The following is a 19,205-nucleotide window of genomic DNA, read 5'->3' as shown; positions in this document are numbered from 1 at the left end:
TCCTCTCGAACTCCCTACCCCAATCCATCAGACTATCACCTACTCTCCTTTAGGCACACCCTGAAAACCCACCTCTTCAGGGAAGCCTTCCCCACCCCCTGCTAATTGCCCACCTCCTCCACAGCTATCTCCTCCTGTACCACTATCCCCTCCCTCCTAGATTGTAAGCTCGAAAGAGCAGGGCCCTCGATCCCCTGGTGTATCGTATTGTATTGTTATTGTACTATGAATCACTCTTCAGTGCTCCTACTCAAACCACCACTGTGACACTTCTAAATTGCAGTAAGGAATGCATACCCTTACCAATATTCCAAAAACAGACGCTTTCAATATCATACAATAACTGGTGGAAGACGGCCTTCCTGTAGATCTCAACCAGGTTTACTTCATCTTCATGGCACTATCTGGGTCCATTAGCCATGATATTCCATATATTCCCATATACCATGCTCCATATAAATGTAAACATATGAGGGACAGAATAGTGTGATACCGCCAAGATATAATAGTATAAATGAACTTTAATCAGAATGCTCACACTTTATAAACTTCAAAACCACTTATAATACCATGCAGTAGCCTTGCTGCCATCCAGGAAACTCCCAGGGATAGATGATCTTTCCCGTTTCCAAAATGGCCGCCGGTCAACTTCCGGTTCCCGTGTGCGTCATGACATCACTTCCCTTGACACGTTTCGTCATTGACTTAATCATAAGGGATAAGGACGTCAAGCAGTTCTATTTATAGCCCTCCTCCAAACAGCTCCGTAATACGTGCCGCCATATTGGAGAGGGGAATAATATCCTCACTTTCCGTTCATATTAAGAGGGATACCGCAACAGAGGATTCTCGTAACAGTACCGCATATGGTACTACATAACTACTAATGGTACATAGATAACATATACATTTTTAAAAAAGAATATAAGTAACAAATAGATAAAACCTTATATATATATATATATATATATATATATATATATATATATATATATATATATATACACACACACACACACACACACACACACACATATATCATCAGTTATTATATCAGAAATAGATAACATATATATAAAATCTCATATATACATACATATATCAGCAGTTATTATATCAAAAATTAATCAATGAGACTATACACAATACCTACCTAAAAGTAATACTATAATATGGCTGTCTTGCATATATTTTTTTAAAAAGGACAGTATTTAAGGAGGAGCTCTACCCATCTATATAAAGTTATGGCCAATAAATTACGAAAAAATATAATATAATACAAAGAAATAAAATATAAATTTTTAAAATAAGTTATAGGTATAGTATCATACTACATTACCCCAATATTCTATTTCACACAATTTAAAATAGAATATATAATATTACTCTTATTTAATACATAATTATATTTAATATATTATTTTCAAATAGATTATTTAAAATATTAAATTATATTTTATAATTAATATGAATCCCCATATACTCCAAGATGTGATCCTACCTATAACTTTAACCCCCATTAAAAATTGGAAATAAAACAGTTCAAATCTAGATCTACATTTAAATCCCTTGGTCTTAGGGTCTGTAGCTAATATATCCAAAAAGTTTAATTTTTCGAAATAGCCTTAATTTTGTCACCCCCCCCCCTCCAATGTGTATCAACCCTATCTATTCCACTAAATTTTAGACCACTCGGGTCACAATTGTGACAGTCCCTAAAATGTCTCGAAAGACAATGGTCTTTTTTAATGTTGGTAACATGTTCACTCAATCTTTTGTATAGTGGTCTCTTAGTCCTGCCTACTTACTGAAGATGACATGGGCATTCTAACAAATAGGTGACAAAGGGGGTGGTGCAGGTAATAAGATTCTTAATATTAAAATTAGTACCCGTACTGCATGAAGTAAAACCCGAAACCACCCTTGTTTTGGTATTGGTAACTTTGCACATAATACATTTTTTACAAGGATAAAAACCAATAAAATCAAACATATGTTTTTTCTTTTGTTTGGGAGGAGATATAATATTTTTAACTAAGACATCCCTAGGTTTTTTTGTTTTCCTATAAATAAATGTAGGTTTTACCGGAATATTAGGTCCTACAACGTAATCTTTTCTAAACAAAGGCTAATATTTATAAAAAATAGATTCAATTTCCTTGTATTGGTTACTGTACCCTGAAAAAAATGCATATTCCACCTTATTATTTTTCTTTCTAGGTACAGGTTTACATTTCTTATTTCCTATATAATTTTTGCTTACTTCAAATCTTATCTTTTCCAGCACCTCTGGGTTATACCCTTTTGCCATAAATCTATTCTTAATAATTTCTGTCTGTTCAATATATTCTTTCAAGCGTGTACAATTTCTCAGAATTCTCAAAAATTGCCCTTTTGGAATCCCATTAATCCAGGTAGGATAGTGACAACTATGGGTAGGTATGTAACCATTCCTGTTTCTTTAAAATAGGTTTTTGTTAAAATGACATCTTCTATAAAAATATTTAAATCCAGGAAATTCACAGAGCAATTATCCATATTAACCGTAAAACCCAAATCGTGTTCATTATTTTCTATTACCGTAATAAAAGCCTTTAACGAATCCATAGGACCATCCCAGATAAGCAGGATGTCATCAATATATCTTTTCCATAAAACTAGCCCCTCCCATTTCTTATTAAAAATTACATTCTCCTCCCATTTACTTAAAGAAATATTGGCTAGGCTGGGCGCAAATTGTGCGCCCATTGTCACTCCCTTCTTTTGCTCATAAAAACTACCTCCATATCAAAAATAATTCTTATTCATGCAGAATTCTAGTAATTTAATAATGAATTTTCCTTGTTTTGTATGCAAATCTGTAAATTTTTTTAAACCCCATTTAACCGCTTTGATTCCATCTTCATGTTTTATATTAGTATACAGGGAGTTTACGTCAATGGTTACCAATATAGTATCACTAGAGACTTTTCTAAATTCAACCAAGTCAATAACATCTTGGGCATCTCTGAGATAAGATGGCATTTGTTTAATTATAGGCTGAAGGAAAAAAATCAATGTACTCTCCAGTCCTAGAGTGTATACCTCCAAAACCATTAATAAATCGGTATACCTGGGGGATTGGTTAGACTTTTGTGTATCTTAGGTAGGTAATATATAATAGGCATAATGGGACTAAATATATCGCCTCTTTCTCATTTACAATTCCATCTTTCTTTGCTTTATTAATCAATTCTTGGAGTGTTTTTTTTATATTTATTTAGGGGATTACTTTTAATTTCGATATAAGTATCTGTATCTTTTAAAATATTTCCCATAACTTCCTCATATGCCGATCTAACACAACTACCCCCCCTCCCTTGTCTGCCGGCCTAATCACAACATTATTCCGCTCCTTCAACGAATCCAACCCTTCCTGGAAGTTTGCTTCCTCCTTATATCTCTTAGCTTCAATATTCCTAATTTCTTCTGTTACCATATGTTTGAAAACTTCTACAAATTGATTCCTGTTATTAACCGGATTAAATACAGAATTGTTCCTTAATCCACGGTGTGTGTACAAGTTAAAATTAGAAGGACCTAGTTTGTTCTCCAAAGAATTAGGTCCAGGTAAGGACGAAAAATATTTTTTAATGTTTAATTTCTTTATAGATTTGTTCACATTGATGTACACCCCAAACCTACTAATATTCGATTTCGGGGCAAATTTAAGTCCCTTATCAAGGACATATACCTCATTCTGTGTCAAGGGAATAGAGCTGAGATTATATATCCCTTTCCCTAAACATCTTTCCTTTTTCTTTTGTTGTCCATTTTTGGTTCCATACCTTGTGTTTCTGAATTTTCTATCACATACTCTATTTGGTCTTCCCCCCTTACTTGGGGAAATCCCTCCATCTCCCCTCTGTGAAAAGTTTGGTGGGGATAAGGTGGGTCCCTTGGTGTTCCTCTTCCCCATCCTTGCTGATAAGGGGTTCTTGGTGGGGGTCCCGGTGGTCTCCCTCTAATTCCGTTGAAAAAAATTCCTATATCCTCTTGGATTTCCATTGAATCCGCGGGGATTTCTCCATCCCTCCAGAGGTTGGAATCTATTATGGACTGGGACATTATAGTTGGTCCTATAAAGGTTCCCATAATTTCCTTCATTAGACTTCCACGGAGATTTGGGTTGAACCAATTGTGTATATTTAACGTTATCTCTCTTTATCTTCCATTTTGTCAATGGGAACCGTACTTTTTGTTTGCATCTTTCCTTTAATAGGTGAATTTTCTGGCGTAGTATTAGTAGAATGGCAGTTATTAGCAATAACACTCTGCCATTTATAAATGTTGTTGCTCTGATAATCTCCCATATCTCTCATATATTTCCTATGTTTTTTCTTTTTAATCTCAGTATCTTTTTTATTTAATTGGTCATGCAATTTCTTGAATGTTTGGATTTACAGTTTTTCACTTTGTTCACTTTTTACACCGATTACCAGTTTGATTGGTTATTCATTTGAGTGATGTCACTATATTTTATGTTATTTAAAAGATAATACACTATGTGATATTTCTTTTTTTTGAGGGAATATTATCATGGAAAACATTGGAAGGATTATATACTTTTTGGACATTTATTTGTCACCGCTATCACATAAGAAGAATTTGATTTATTTTGTGGACTTTTAGGGTCTGGACTTCACTTATAAAGTCATTGCTGGGGGTTCAAATTTTATATAGCATTTTCTGTTTATTAATAATTATACATCTTCAGAGGTGAAGGTGTTGATAGTGCTGCGGGGAGTTGAATTTATATAATTTTATTATTCATTAATTTATCTAGGAAGTGGTTTTATTTTATATAATTGTTATTGTACTGTCGCATGTTCTGTCTCCCTTTGTAATGTACAGCACTGAGCGAACTGTTGGCACTTTATAAATACTGTATAATAATGTTTGAGGGTTTTGTGTAATCTTCAGGCCTAAAATGATTTTTTATAACGTGAAAAAAAAACACAAAAACAGCTCTGGCAGCGAAAGGGATAAAGTATAAGCCCTGACCCACCCTTTCCTGATGAGCAGCCAATCGGTGTTCATACACATTTAAGTCGCCATAAAGCCTCTTTTGTTTTTAAAAGCCCCCCCCCCCCCGACATTCCTAAAATCACTTCTAATTTAAATACGGTTTTGGTTAAAAAAACATGTTTTTTGTTTTTTATCAGGACAAGTAGATTGTCATGAGCGACAAGTAGATTTGGGTGATTTAGTCCCTGAACAAGTAGTTTTTTTAAAAAAATCTCCACACCCGTGGTATATCTTCAGTAAAAAACAAAACTAAATAATACTGCGAATCTAGAGATATAGGCTGGTCATATCTATGCAAATATAAAACATTGCCTGTGAAAAGTCAAGCTTAGCCCTCATCTCTTGAACCTTCAAACTGGTTCCTAAATAAGATAGGAGGCTTAATATGATCAGATAAACTCAACTTTTACAGCAAAAGCTTTGCATATACAGCTTCAGTTACCAAGTCTACCGATTGTGTTGAGATTTTTTTTTTTTTTATAGCACCCAACCTCCACCTATGTATTGTTTCAGCATATGTTTGCGACAGCTCAACCTTAAAGTTGAAATCTACTATTTTTTCTTTTATTTTTTTTAGTTTTAAAGAATGTTAAACTAAACATGTTTGAGTCATATGGGAAACATCAACAAATAAATATATTATGCAGTATGGAGTTAGCAAGTCTCCTGAATTAGTATCTCATCTCTCTCAGCATGGAAAAGCCACTCCTCATAGATATGCTCGGTAGCTCGACGTTAAAGCCCACCCACCACCTATATGCAAACGGCCAGTGGAACAGGTACAAGCCAAATTATACTCACTTGCCCTCCAGCAACACAATATCTGCAAGCTCCCAAGCCAGTGCCAACATCTTCACCTGGTCATAATCCGGTTCAGGATGTTGGGACATTTTCAGTGGCTGGTATGGGATGATGTGACTCCTGAGCATGCAGATTGACCTCCCCCAAGTGAGCCAAATACTCTTTCAATTGTGCCTTACATGCTCCCCCTAGAATGCACTGCAAGGGTTTGAGCAGCAGAGGAAGTGCTATAAATCCATAAAACGATGGGGAGGGCTAGGTGCGGCCAGCTGCCGATTCACAAACCACATGCTTGTGAATCATTAGTGACAACGCTGGTAGTTAATGCCCCTCACAATGGGCTTAATCCACAAATCTTTACACAAGGATAAAAATCTTTATTTAATGATTTTAAATGATTTTATTTAATGCCACGAGCAATTTTTAAATCTTACTGGTTGCAAAGAACAATCACCTTTTTAATGGGAATCCCTATGTGGTCTGTCAGCTTTATGAATTGAGCCTACTTGCAGCCAGTTCTACTGCAGTGCAAGCACTGCATACTTGAGGGTGAAAACTCTGCTCTGAATGCAAGAGCAGTGCAGCAGTGTTGTCAGAACACTGCAGGGGCCAATCTATCAAAAAAAAAAAAAAGAAAAAAAGGGAGCTTACTACTGCTTTAAACAGGGTTATCAGAAAGTGTTTTTAGACTACAGAGCACCTACTCAACTGTGGTATGAAGAGTGGGGGAGATGTTTTGTAATCCTAAAACTTTCTGTTCTAGGGCGACAATGCTGCACTTCCTGTTTAAGATGACAACACTCACATACTGTATTTATGGAAGTGTGCTACAGGCCGGATCACAGATGAAAATAAAAGGGAGAAATCAAAGAAAAACTAATGCAGCCACCACATCTAAGTACCAGTAAACTGCAGTATGTTAAATTTCTGTTCTTGGGTTTAGATACACTACTTTTTCTATCACCAAGATATGACTCACATTAAAAATGACATGGTAGGGCTGCAAACTAAAGAAAAATCAACCCTGTGTATGTGTGAAAGAATCACAAACGGTGTTCTACTACGGAGTAGATATAGAAATAGGGACTAAAATAATAAAAGTTAAGATATACCTGCACTCAGTCTGTTCTGGAGATCAAACTTATGCTGCTTCAGTTGTTCCCGAAGCCTGTGAAAGCACAAAATTAAGTGGAATAGAAAACAGAAAAAGGAAATAAACATACAAAAACAAAATGTGCATAGAGCGAATTTGCGGGAAAATAGAAAACACGTGTTATGAACACTTCAGCCTTAACCCCATAGCATCTCTGATCTGTAGGTTATTGTTCCCCCTACTGAGGGATGTTAAACTATGGTCTCCCTTTGACAGCTAGCAGCCGACACTGAACAGCTCCTATCAGGCCTATCACTGACAGCCTCAGACCCCACTAATTATCAGAAACTAATCAGTGGTTCCTGATCTTGTGATCACTATATCAGCTACAGTCATGGCCACAAATACTGGCACCCCTGCATTTCTGTCAGACAAGGCACCACTTCGCCCAGAAAATTCTTGTAATTACAAATGTTTAGGCATTCTCATGTTTATTTCTTTTGTTTGTACTGATATGACACACAAAAAAGTGAAGAAACAAAAAGCCAAATCTGACACATTCCACGCAAAAACCCCAAAAATGGACTGGACAAAATGACTGGCACCCTCAATTTATTATTTGTTAGCACACACCTTGGAAATAACTGAAATCAATCGCTTCCTGTAACCAGCAATGAGTTTCTTACACCGCTCTACTGGAATTTTGGACCACTCTTCTTTCACCAACTGCTCCGTGTGTCTCAGTGCTTTTGGTCATTGTCCTGGTAAGTTTTGGTAATCTCCAATCTGGCTTTTTTATGTTTGTGTCAGCAGTGGGGTCCTCCTGGGTCTCCTACCATAGCGTCCCTTTTCATTCAGATGGCGACGTATAATGTGAGCTAACACAGTTGTACCCTGTGCCTGAAGGTCAGCTTGAATTTGTTTGGAAGTTGATCGAGGTTCTTTATCCACCAAACAATCCTTCGTTGCAATCTTTGATCAATGTTTCTTTTTTGTCCACGTTCAGGGAGATTAGCTACAGTGCCATGGGCTGTAAACTTCTTGACAATGTTGCGCACAGTGGACACAGGAACATTAAGAACTCTGGAGCTGGAGTTGTAACCTTGAGACGGTCCATGCTTTTCCACAATTTTTGTTCTCAAATCCTCAGACAATTCTTTGCTGCTCTCTCTTCTGCATGCAGTACACAGAGACACACAACAGAAAGGTTGAGTCAATTTTTCACCATTTTAACTGGTTGCCGGTGTGATTTCTATTTTGTCAGCACCAATTAATACAGGTGAGTTGAATTACAAATTACAGGAGCATCACAAACTTGGAATGCAATTATTTCTTACAAGGCGCCAACAATTTTGTCCAGTCCATTTTGGGGGTTTTGTGTGGAATTTGGCTTTTTGTTTCTCCACATTTTTGTGTCATACCAATATAAACAAAATAAATAAACATGAGAATGCCTAAACATTTGTAATTTCAACAATTTTCTGGGTGAAGTGGCACATTATATGACAGAAATGCAGGGGTGCCAATATTTTTGGCCATGACTGTAGGACACCGTACACACACACCACCGCAGCCTAAAGATGGCGGGGTGCCTCTGTTTAATACTGTAACTGTCACATACAATTACAGCAATAAAGTATATCCAAAGCTAAAACCTCTTTTTCCCCATTTTGGACAGAGTAGGGGAGGATTAAAACCATTATCAGTGAATTTTCCCACCTGTGTATCATTAAGGAGATTCCCCTTCACTCCTTGTCTTGTAGAATCAACAGGTAAAAGATAAGGCATATGCCATCTAAGGGCCTGTTCACAATAGAATGCAGTGCAGGAGAACCGCGGGCCCATGCGGCTTCCCGCACCAAATTTCAATCACAATGCTCCTGCGATCTGCTGTGGGGGTCAGTTCAAAGTTGCCAACACCTCAAATGCAGGTTGCAAATGCACTGCGTTTGCCCACACCAGATCACATGGTACAAAACTATAATGCAATGTGGTTGCCATGTGTTTCAAAAAGTAGTGCATGCACTACTTTTAGTGCAGTTCAATTCCAGCACATTCAAAATGAATAGGGCTGAAATCGCATTGCACAGACATGCATGTGAATCGCACATAAACCACACAACGTTCCTGTGCGATTCACATGCAGCTCCTAATGTGAACGGACCCTTAAGACAGTTGTCATTGGAACAAGTACTCCTGTTCTAGCGCTGACACTGTACTAATGGCACTGGGCAGGAAGGGGTTAAAATGAGGGGCGACCAAAGGGTTAACTGTGTGTAGAGTGTTTTACTAGGGGGCGGGGGTGTGTGCTTCACTGTATTTACACTGCTTTGGGTGGCTGTCCACTGCAGTGTGCCCGAGCTGACAGAGAGGAGGACTGTTAGTAAACTATACAGGGATCGGTGAATGAATAAAGTCCAAGTCCGGACTGCCATCACAGGCGAGTAATTGTCAATGGACTATGAGTGGGGTAATCAGCACAATTGTAGTCCTTTGCCATTTCCTCCAGTTTTCTAACTGAAAGCCAATAATAGGAGCAGACAGAAAGCTGGAGGAAGAGTGTCCAGGAGGCTGACATAGCACCACCGTCCACTGATCACAGGTCACAGACTTTGCAGGCTCCTGTGGGGAACAAAGATAATTCAGGCACTATTCCTGCAAAAATATGTGCATAGATTAGATTTTCCTGGAGGGACGGTTCACAACACAAAAACACACGCAGATGCATTTCTGCATGTGCATTTTTTTATGTAATCCGATGCATTTTTCCCCTTTTGTACCAAAGTGATTTGGGTTTTGGCTGTTAGGAGCCTAACAACCAATGACTCGTCCCCGCTCTCAGCGCCTGCCGGCTTTCCACCCATGAGGAGTCTTACCTGCAGATTACCTGCTGACAGTGAAATGTAAACATTGGGCCTGGTATTATTATTATTATTATTACTACGAGTTTATATAGCGCCAAAGGGTTTGCTCAGCGCTGTACAATAGGGGGGACAATACATGGTATGGATTTTAGTCCACAACAGGCCCTTTGGTCTGCTATGATTTTGAGGCGAACCCCGTGCCCCCCCAAATAAAATGGTGTGGACTCCCCAAAATTCATACCAGACCCTTATCCAAGCATGCAGGCCAGTAAAGGAGGAGGGGGGGTGGACAAGTGAATGCCCTGAACCATACCAGGTCACATGCACATGAGGGGGGGCAGCTCAGCAGAATATCTCCCCCATGTGAATGAGTATGGGGTGCATTTTTGGTGTGGGGACATTTTTATTCTATGAAGGCCTTGTCAAAACTGTGACATCAGGGACCGCAGCAGTACTTGTGGATGGCCCTCATTGGCCCTAGGGAAGGGGGGGGGGGCAGAGTTGGCCCACATTGGCCTTTGCAGACTGCAGCACCCCTCACGGATTACAAGGGCCTTCACATAGAGCTCGGAACCCTTCATGGCCCTTGTATACAACAAGCAGCCCTCACGGACGGCCCTCTGTTGATCATCACAGCCCGCATGGGCGGCAGCAGCACTTGTGGAAGACCCTCAGAGCTCCTCACAGTCCTCGGGGGCAAGAACTGGTCTTTACGTAACAGAACTCAGAAGCCCCCCTAAGGATCAGAATGGTCCTCACATACCACAGCGCTCCTCATGGGCCAGAAGGGCCCTCCTGGGCTGCACCAGCTGTCACCAACGGCCCTCTGCAGCACCCGTCACGGATTAGAACGGCATTTACGTACCAGAGTGCAGCACCCCTCGTGGGCCGCAGCAGCCCTCACGGACCAGAATACAGTGGCCCTCCGGGGCCAGACCAGTCCTGCATGGACCGCAACGGTTCTCACGGACTAGAACGGCCCTCACAGGCTGCAGCGGCCCTTGTGGTTTACAATCCAGCCGCATGAAGGTAGGTCGGTACCTCTGTATGGCCTGGGGGAGCCGGGGCATTGATAACGGGTGTAATAACACCGCCCTCCCCCACCCGGCGGGACCCGGACAGCTGTCCCCGGTATGTAGTCACCTCCGCATAATGTCCGCCTCCATCCTAAGAGAGGCCGTCTGATCGCCGCTACCGGACACCGCCACCCTGTACAGCCCGGCGCTCCGCTCCCGGAGTTTGTTCAGCACCGACCCCTCTCCCGGAGCCTCTCTCCGCCATCACACTGAATCACCCGCCCGGCCGCAGCCCAGCCAATCCACACCTTCCCCGCCCGCATGGGGGTGTGACCTAAAAATCCTCCCTTCACTGCCGCGATCATGTGACAAATACAGAGTCCTGTGATCCAATCATTTTTGATTATTGACAGGAAAACTTTATTGGAGCGTCCAGACACGGACATGACAGGAAGAGGGGTAGACGGCGATGAGGAGAGCAGTTAGTGTAACCGAACGATTGAGACACTGCGTTGTGTGGGGGGAGGAGGGGCCGCCACGGGCTGCACCCGACCCCTCTATGGGGTGTCCATATACAGCCAAGTGGAGGGTTATAAGGATCCGAACGGTGAGTGAGGAGGATAGAAGAATCATGGCGATGGGATCTGAGGTGACGATTGATCAGGGGCGGACTGAAAACTTGAAAACTCATGGGGCCCCCGGGCAATAGGGGATCATGGTGCCCCTGTGTCCTCGCCCACACCCGAAAAAGCCAATGAAAGGTACCAGGGGCATCTCATGGGGCCCTCTACTGACCCTGGGCCCTCGGGCAGTGCCCGAATGGTCAGTCTGCCCCTGCGACTGACAGAAGTCTGGGGGAGTTGCCGCTAGGTTCCCGCCTCAGACCCTCATCATAAACTCACCTGGACCCTCAGCAGTCACCCCCCCCCCCTTTCCTGGACAATTGTCACTCATCCCCAGCACCCCCCCCAGGACCCTTGTCACTGATCCCTTGTTACCCGCCCTTCAGACCATCATCACTGATCCCCCCCCCCCCCCCGGGCGCTCGTCACTCATCCCCCCCCCGGGCGCTCGTCACTCATCCCCCCCCCCCGACCATCGTCACTCACCCCCCCCCCCCCCGACCATCGTCACTCATCCATCACCCCCCGACCATCGTCACTCATCCATCACCCCCCGACCATCGTCACTCATCCATCACCCCCCCGACCATCGTCACTCATCCATCACCCCCCCCCGACCATCGTCACTCATCCATCACCCCCCCCCGACCATCGTCACTCATCCATCACCCCCCCCCGACCATCGTCACTCATCCATCACCCCCCCCGACCATCGTCACTCATCCATTCCCCCCCGACCATCGTCACTCATCCATCCCCCCCCCGACCATCGTCACTCATCCATCCCCCCCCCGACCATCGTCACTCATCCATCCCCCCCCCCGACCATCGTCACTCATCCACCCCCCCCCCCGACCATCGTCACTCATCCATCCCCCCCCCCCGACCATCGTCACTCATCCATCCCCCCCCCCGACCATCGTCACTCATCCATCCCCCCCCCCGACCATCGTCACTCATCCATCCCCCCCCCCGACCATCGTCACTCATCCATCCCCCCCCCCCAACCATCGTCACTCATCCATCCCCCCCCCCAACCATCGTCACTCATCCATCCCCCCCCCCAACCATCATCACTCATCCATCCCCCCCCCCAACCATCATCACTCATCAATTTCCCCCCCCCCCCGACCATCGTCACTCATCTCCCCCCCCCCAGACCATCGTCACTCATATCCCCCCCCCCCATCCTCGACCCTTGTCATTCATGTGTGGTAACTACCACACATGTGCAGGGGAATGTATTCATTTCAGCACTGAGGTGTGATGAGAATGTACACTGAGCTGTGAATGTGCAGCTCACTGTGCATTCTAAAGAAGAGTGGAAATCCCCCTAAAGGGAACACAGACAGCATTTAAAGTATAACATATTCTAACCCAGGGGGGGCCAACCTGTGGATTGCTACTACATCCATCGAACCTGATATTGATGCGTTAGTTTGTAAAAAAAACCAGTGTCAAATATTGCACTAGGTTTAAGTTACACTCTTTTATAATAAAAAATATTACAAAACATTAAGTTTTATTACTCAGGTTCACTATCTTTACAGGCAGTCCCCCAAGTTACAAACATCTGAGTTACGAGCTCCTACTTCCAAACGGAGGTAGAAACAAGAAGTGAGAGGAAATCTACTCCTAGTAAGAGAAATTCACTTCTGTAAAAGTTATCATGGAAAAAAGGTTTCTCCACTGAAGGTTTATCACCAATCATGGTTCCACGACAACCCAAAATTTTCAAAATCCAAATGTCAGAGACAGAAGGTGAGGTGAAATCTCTGAACAGAAGCACAGACAGCAAACCGAACATTGCAGGGGTGTTAACCCTTCCCTATGCTATCCAAAGACTTAAAAAGATTTTTTTGGCTTTTTTTACACTTAAAAAATGTACGTGTTACAACTTACATACAGATTCAGCTTAAGAACAATGGGTGGATTTGATTTAAATCTCTAGTGAAAGAGGTTCGCTTTCAATCATTTTTAAAGAGCAACTGTCATCTCTGTTCCGCAGCGGCTCCTCCTCTGACCCGCTGTTGACTCACTGACAGTCCCATTCACGTTAATGGGATGGCTGGTGATGCGGCAGTGACACAACAAGGTGAGGGAACGTGGTGGATGCCCGCTAGCAGGCACTGCCATGATGGATCTAAAATGACAGGTGCTCTTTAAATGTAAGGAATCCAACTCATTTTTGCTTGTAGTTAGAATCTTTAATATTTGCAAACCAAATGAAGGTTTCCTTTTTAGAATCACAGGCTGTCAGGTTAGTAAAACAGCGATATCAGAACAGGTTAATAGGTTAATCACACACAGTTGGAGGACTACTCAAATTCTTTTATGTCATGTTTTTTCTTATGGTTACTGTGAAATTATGTGAATGCATCAGTGCAGTGCATTCATTGAATGAGTTTTACCAAAAAATGTAAATATTGCAGAATATACAGCCTCATGCTACATAGCTAAGCTCCATTTCATGCTGAATAAACTGAATTATTAAAACAAATGTGATAAAATAAAAAATGTAAATGAAAGAAAAACAGATTTTTATTTATTTTTTTTAAATCATCGATTTTTAATCCACCCTGAGAGCAAACCTCCCGGCCCTATCGTGGTCAAACTTGGGGACTGCCTGTATCAGTAATTGTTATCACTTGTGATCTGCCCAACTTTTTCTGCTCATCAGTTATCCTTACTTTTAGTATATTTTATGTGTGGCCCAAGACAATTCCTCTTCTTCTAATGTAACCCAGGAAAGTTAAAAAGTTATACACCCCTTTTTCTAACCCCCTTTTCCATTTTATCCATAATTTAAAAATCGTTTTGGTCCATGGTGTACCCCTACAGTGGGGAGGTGGTGAAGGAAGTTAGGTCAGTGAATATACCTTGCTGGGGGAGGCTGTATGATGAAGGGCCTGTTTTTGGGGTTAAGCATACTGTTAAGTGATTAGGGGGGTAATGTTAGGTTTTTAAGGTTACTATCATGTTACACATGCTTTGTTGTGTGTTTGCCTCTAAAGGATAAATTCACATTTTTAAAGCAAAGAAAACATATATGCACATTTGTTTGCAGGTAAAAAAAATGTGTTTATTTTTTACACGGCAGCCTGTAAAACATTACACCTGCCAACAGCAGATTGTGGATACAATGCCAGGGTCCTGCAGACCAGGATCCAGGGTCAGCCGACAGTTCCTGATGAGCAGGAAGAATTAAAGAACTAACCAGAACTCTCGTGCGAGCAGGTACTGTACTGTAACATGTTTTTCCTGTATTTAGGATGTAACATGTTACAAAGGTGAACTTATCCTAAATAAGTTTGTCCCTTCCTCCCAACGTAGCTAGGAGATTGCTTTGTATTCGCTAGTCTCACCCACTTTTCAGTGTTTCTTTAGTTTGTATTCTGAGATGTAATTGCTGGAGCTAAATCTTTTATGATCTTTTGACCTACAGTATCTGATGTTCATCTGTGAAGATCTACACAAGTTTTCGGTCTAAGCTTCTACGACTTGCAAGATGCCAATTGGATCGAGTCACTCTCTTCTATTTCTACTGAGACTGTATGTTACAGCTATCTTGCCACAACTGGATAAATTGTAGAGATCACACTTGCAGTGCTTAGATTTGAGAGATTATATTCACTAGCTGGTCACAGCGCCACTAGACCATTTGTGTTTATTTACAGTTCTTTTATTCAAGGTGGCAGCAGTGTTCAATATCTGTTTATTATCGCTTAAGTGAGCGAATTTATTCATATGTTATATTTGGGCATGCATTCAGCTCAAGTGTTTTATTATTGGTTGTGTCATTGTACAGAATGCTGGGCGGGAACCGGTTAAAGTGAGGCACCACACTTAAGTTTTGCAGTAGAGTTACCTTTTAGAATCATAGCAGATATTAATCCTGGATGAGGATTGGTATATTAAAAAGGAAACCCATTCGGCTTTTAATTTTTGACGTAATGTTCCCTTTAATAATTATAGCTGACCGTTCTCCTAGATGTGTGTCTGTTATGAATATTAATGGTGAAAAACCACACTTTAGTTTTGCAATGGGGTTACCCTTTATAATCAAAGTAGACACTAAAGTGATACTAAATTATTGTGTTTTTTTTCTTTTTTTATTAAAAATTACAAATATGTTATACTTACCTGCTCTGTGCAGTGATTTTGCACAGAGCAGCCTGCGTCCCTCCTTTTCTCGGGTCCCCTGCCGTTGCGCCTAGCCCCTCCCTCTTGTCGGGTGCCCCCATAGCAAGCTGTTTTGACCCAACATGCACGCTCCCGAGCCACGGCTCTGTGTGTTTATTCACACAGAGCTGTGGCTCAGCCCCATCCCCTCCCTCTGCTGATTGGCTCACTGCCTGTAATTGATAGTAGTGGGAGCCAATGACTACTTCTGCTGCCTCAATCAATCAGGAGTGAGAGTTCCCGGAGAACTGAGACTCTCGTGGACATCGCTGGATCAAGAGGGGACTCAGGCACCGGGCTGGGGGGCTACTACACACAAAAGGTTTTTTTCCTTCATGCATAGAATGCATGAATGTTAAAAACCTTGAGACTTTAGAACCATTTTCCTAGATGAGGGTCTAGTATGGATAGTTTAGTTTTCTCATGGAGTTATCCTATTCCTGCATGAGGGTCTGGTATGATATTAAAGGGGAACACTATACAGCTTTTAGTTTTTGCCACAGAGTTCTCTTTTGTAATCATATCACACTGTAATGCTGCATAAACGTCTAATATGAATATTAAAGGAGAACCCCACACTTTTCTGACGGAGTTACCCTTTTTTATTCATTTAATACCCTATTCCTGGTTGAGGGTCTGTTAAGATTTTAAAGGGGAAATCTGCATAGCTTTTAATTTTTGCCACAGAGTTCTGGTGTAGATATGAAAGGGGATTTTCCCTTTATAATCATAGCAGACATTATTCCTGGATGAGGGTCTGGTATGGAAATCAAAGGGGAACTACACAGTTTAGTTTTGAAGCGGAGTTCCTTTTTATATCAGACATTAATCCTGTATGAGGGTCTGTTATGATGTTAAAGGGGAACACTACAAGGTTTTAATTTTTGCAGCAGAGTTCCTTTTTAGAATTAGAGCTGTCCCTAATCCTGGATGAGTGTCTGGTATGAATATTAGGGAGAAAACCACACTTTTGTTATGTGACGTAGTTGCCCTTTGTAATCAAAGCAGATATTAATCCCAGATGAGGGCCTGGTAATGATAGTTTGTTTTGTGGTGGAGTTACCATTTATATTCATATGAGACCCTATTCCTGGATTAAGGTTTGTTATATTAACTGCTTCCCCGCCGCCCTATAGCAGAAATACTGGGCTGTGCAAAATCATGTATATATGCGTGATTTCGCATTTCTGGATATGGGGGCGTGTGCTGTACCTGCGGTGCCATTCGCGGCCGCTGCTGTCAATCAATAGGTCCCAGGCGATAATTACCCGCCTGGTGATTACCGAGCATCTCCGACAGGGAGGAAGACTGTTTTGTTTACTAACAGTCTTCCTCCCTGTCAGCTCAGGCACACTGCTCTGGATGGCTGTGCACAGCCCAGCCATCCAGAGCAGCGTGCTTACAGTAAAGCACCCACCCCCTAGTAAAACACTTCCTACACATAGTTAACCCTTTGATCACCCCTCATTTTAACCCCTCCCAGCCCAGTGCCATTAATACAGTGTCAGCGCTTTTTTTTAGCACTGATCACTGTATTGGTGTCACTGGGGATGCCAGTGACACTAAGTCAGCCCCCCAACCCCCCCCCCCCCTCCCCCAGTGTCAGAATGTCCGCCGCAGTCCTGCTATATTAAGGGTTAGGCCCAAAAAAACGTTAAATTCGGAAACTGTAATAGCTTTCCATGCGAATGGTCTGGCAATGTTTGAAATTGGGTTGGCGGCAATAAACTGTTGTGCATATAAAAGAGCAGGGTTTTTTTTTTTACATTACTAGTGCTGTGTGCAGGCAGTGTATATAAACAAATGGATACGCATCTACTGGACCTGTGCACTGCCACCAAACAGAGCCTGTACATCGGGGGGCTGTGCAACAGTCTCTGCCAACTGGCAAATGTATGCAATAAAAACTTATGTTTTTAACCTGAGGTTTGTTTTTTTTTTTGTGTGTGTGTGTGATGACTAGCTGCAGAGTGTGCTGGGGAACTGCTTTGTACATTGCCCTGCTTGTGTACACCTTTCCTTTTTCACAAGTTTTAAACTGATCAGAGGGGCATCCAGGTCACTGAAGAAAGGACAAGGACCAAGAATGTGCAACTTCAGAAAAAAGACAGCAATGCCAACTACCATATAATTTAGTCTTTACAGGGAATTTTTAAAATAAGTTCTAGCTACAATGTTAGGCTCAATTCACGCTACCTGAACATGGGATCCGACTTGTGAGACCCCAAGTCGTATGAGATGTGAAATCCCATGTTAGTCAATGAGAGCTGTCTTAATTAGAACTACTGAAGTTGCTCCGAACTTTAGAAAAGGTTCCTGTACTACTTCAAGCAACCTCTATCCAACTTGTGCCCCTAGACTTTAATGGAAGTTGACTCCAAGTCGGAAGCTCATCTATATTGATGTGATTTGGATCTGACATTACAGGAAGATTACCCAGGTAAAGTCACATTGCATGAAAGTCACGCATCAAGTTGCATCAAAGTTGTACTCAAGTCGCCAGGAAGTTGCCTGGCAAAGTTGCACTGTAAGTCGCACAACTTTCAGGTCACAGTAGTGTGAACTGAGCCTTACTGATTTCTTTAGTAAACACTGGGAGATTGATTAATTGACTAAAGGCAAACAGGCTGTTCATTCTGCATGGAAATTTGTACCTTACAAGAAAAATTTTCCAAAGCAAATTGAATGAGGTGGAACTCTACAGACTTTCATAATCAAATCATGCGCATGCCAAAAAAACATTTTTTTAAAAAAATTTTTTCTTGCATGTGATTGGATATTCTTTGCCAGTAAAATATAATGGAAAAGCGAGCGCTCTCTAATAAGCAGCTAGAGCACCAAAAGGCAACCAATATAAAACCTTCAGAGAAACATACTAAATATATAGGTGCAGCACTAAAAGCATTAATATGTCCGTAAATGTATTAAAAATTATATGCCAAACAAAGTGACAGTCTGTGCAGGTCTACGTACGAATATGCAGTAGAATCCAATGATGGTGCTCCAAAACGTGTGGTAAATTTACACATTCACCAGGTGCGTAAAGTAAATATGCATTAAATGACTCTGTAGAGGTCTCCTTTTGGAGTTGGATAAGATCCTAATCCTAGATAATCCTCCCTCTAGGAAAGGTGGTGCTATCAGGAGCTCACGGGCAGGTACAGGATCCAGCTAGCCAGAGATCCCTTTTAAGGGATGGGCGGGTTTAGAAGCCTGCTGTAAGGGACTCCCTTCTCTGGATGCTTAAGGATGGCTGGATCAGGTGGGCTCTACAATTAAATTGCTCCGCACAGATAGTGCTGTCAAGTCTGTAACCTGTCATTTAATTCCTTTATGAACGAGTGCTCCCCCTTGGATAGAAAAAGTGAACTAGAGATTGAACTCTTCATAGGATGTCATTGATTGTACATCACTAGGCAAACAAATAAATGTTTGTCAACTCCCAAAGGTTGGCTCCCTATTCACCTGATTCTTTCAGGACATTCACTAATTACTAAATTGTAACTTACTGTATATTAAACCATAAATATTTTTCCATGTGAAATACTGCAGACAAATA

At 41.8% G+C, this 19,205-nt stretch overlaps 1 protein-coding gene and 1 long non-coding RNA gene across 2 annotated transcripts in view; one reads left to right on the top strand and one right to left on the bottom strand.

Annotated features, from left to right (window-relative positions):
- The window catches only part of CENPH (centromere protein H), a 38,298-nt gene extending 27,149 nt beyond the window's left edge, over nucleotides 1-11,149 (bottom strand). Inside the window, exons 1-2 of the mRNA XM_089658374.1 lie at nucleotides 10,969-11,149; nucleotides 6,981-7,036 (exon numbers count right to left, since the gene is read on the bottom strand). Of these exons, the coding sequence (XP_089514500.1) occupies nucleotides 6,981-7,036; nucleotides 10,969-10,991 (79 nt within the window). The 5' untranslated portion in view covers nucleotides 10,992-11,149. The remainder of the gene's footprint in view (nucleotides 1-6,980; nucleotides 7,037-10,968) is intronic.
- A 127-nt stretch (nucleotides 11,150-11,276) lies between these two features.
- LOC149440634 (uncharacterized) lies at nucleotides 11,277-17,571 on the top strand. The gene is made up of 3 exons (XR_016307550.1): nucleotides 11,277-11,448; nucleotides 14,565-14,701; nucleotides 14,910-17,571. It is a non-coding gene; the product is annotated as an uncharacterized LOC149440634 (long non-coding RNA).
- Nucleotides 17,572-19,205: the final 1,634 nt, after the last annotated feature.

Source organism: Staurois parvus, unplaced genomic scaffold (genome assembly GCF_062004578.1).
Source record: "Staurois parvus isolate SC_StPar_1 unplaced genomic scaffold, SC_StPar_1.0 ptg001065l, whole genome shotgun sequence".
NCBI classification, from domain to species: domain Eukaryota; kingdom Metazoa; phylum Chordata; class Amphibia; order Anura; family Ranidae; genus Staurois; species Staurois parvus.
The sequence above is the reverse complement of the archived record's forward strand: the minus strand, read 5'-3'. Positions and strand labels throughout refer to the sequence as shown.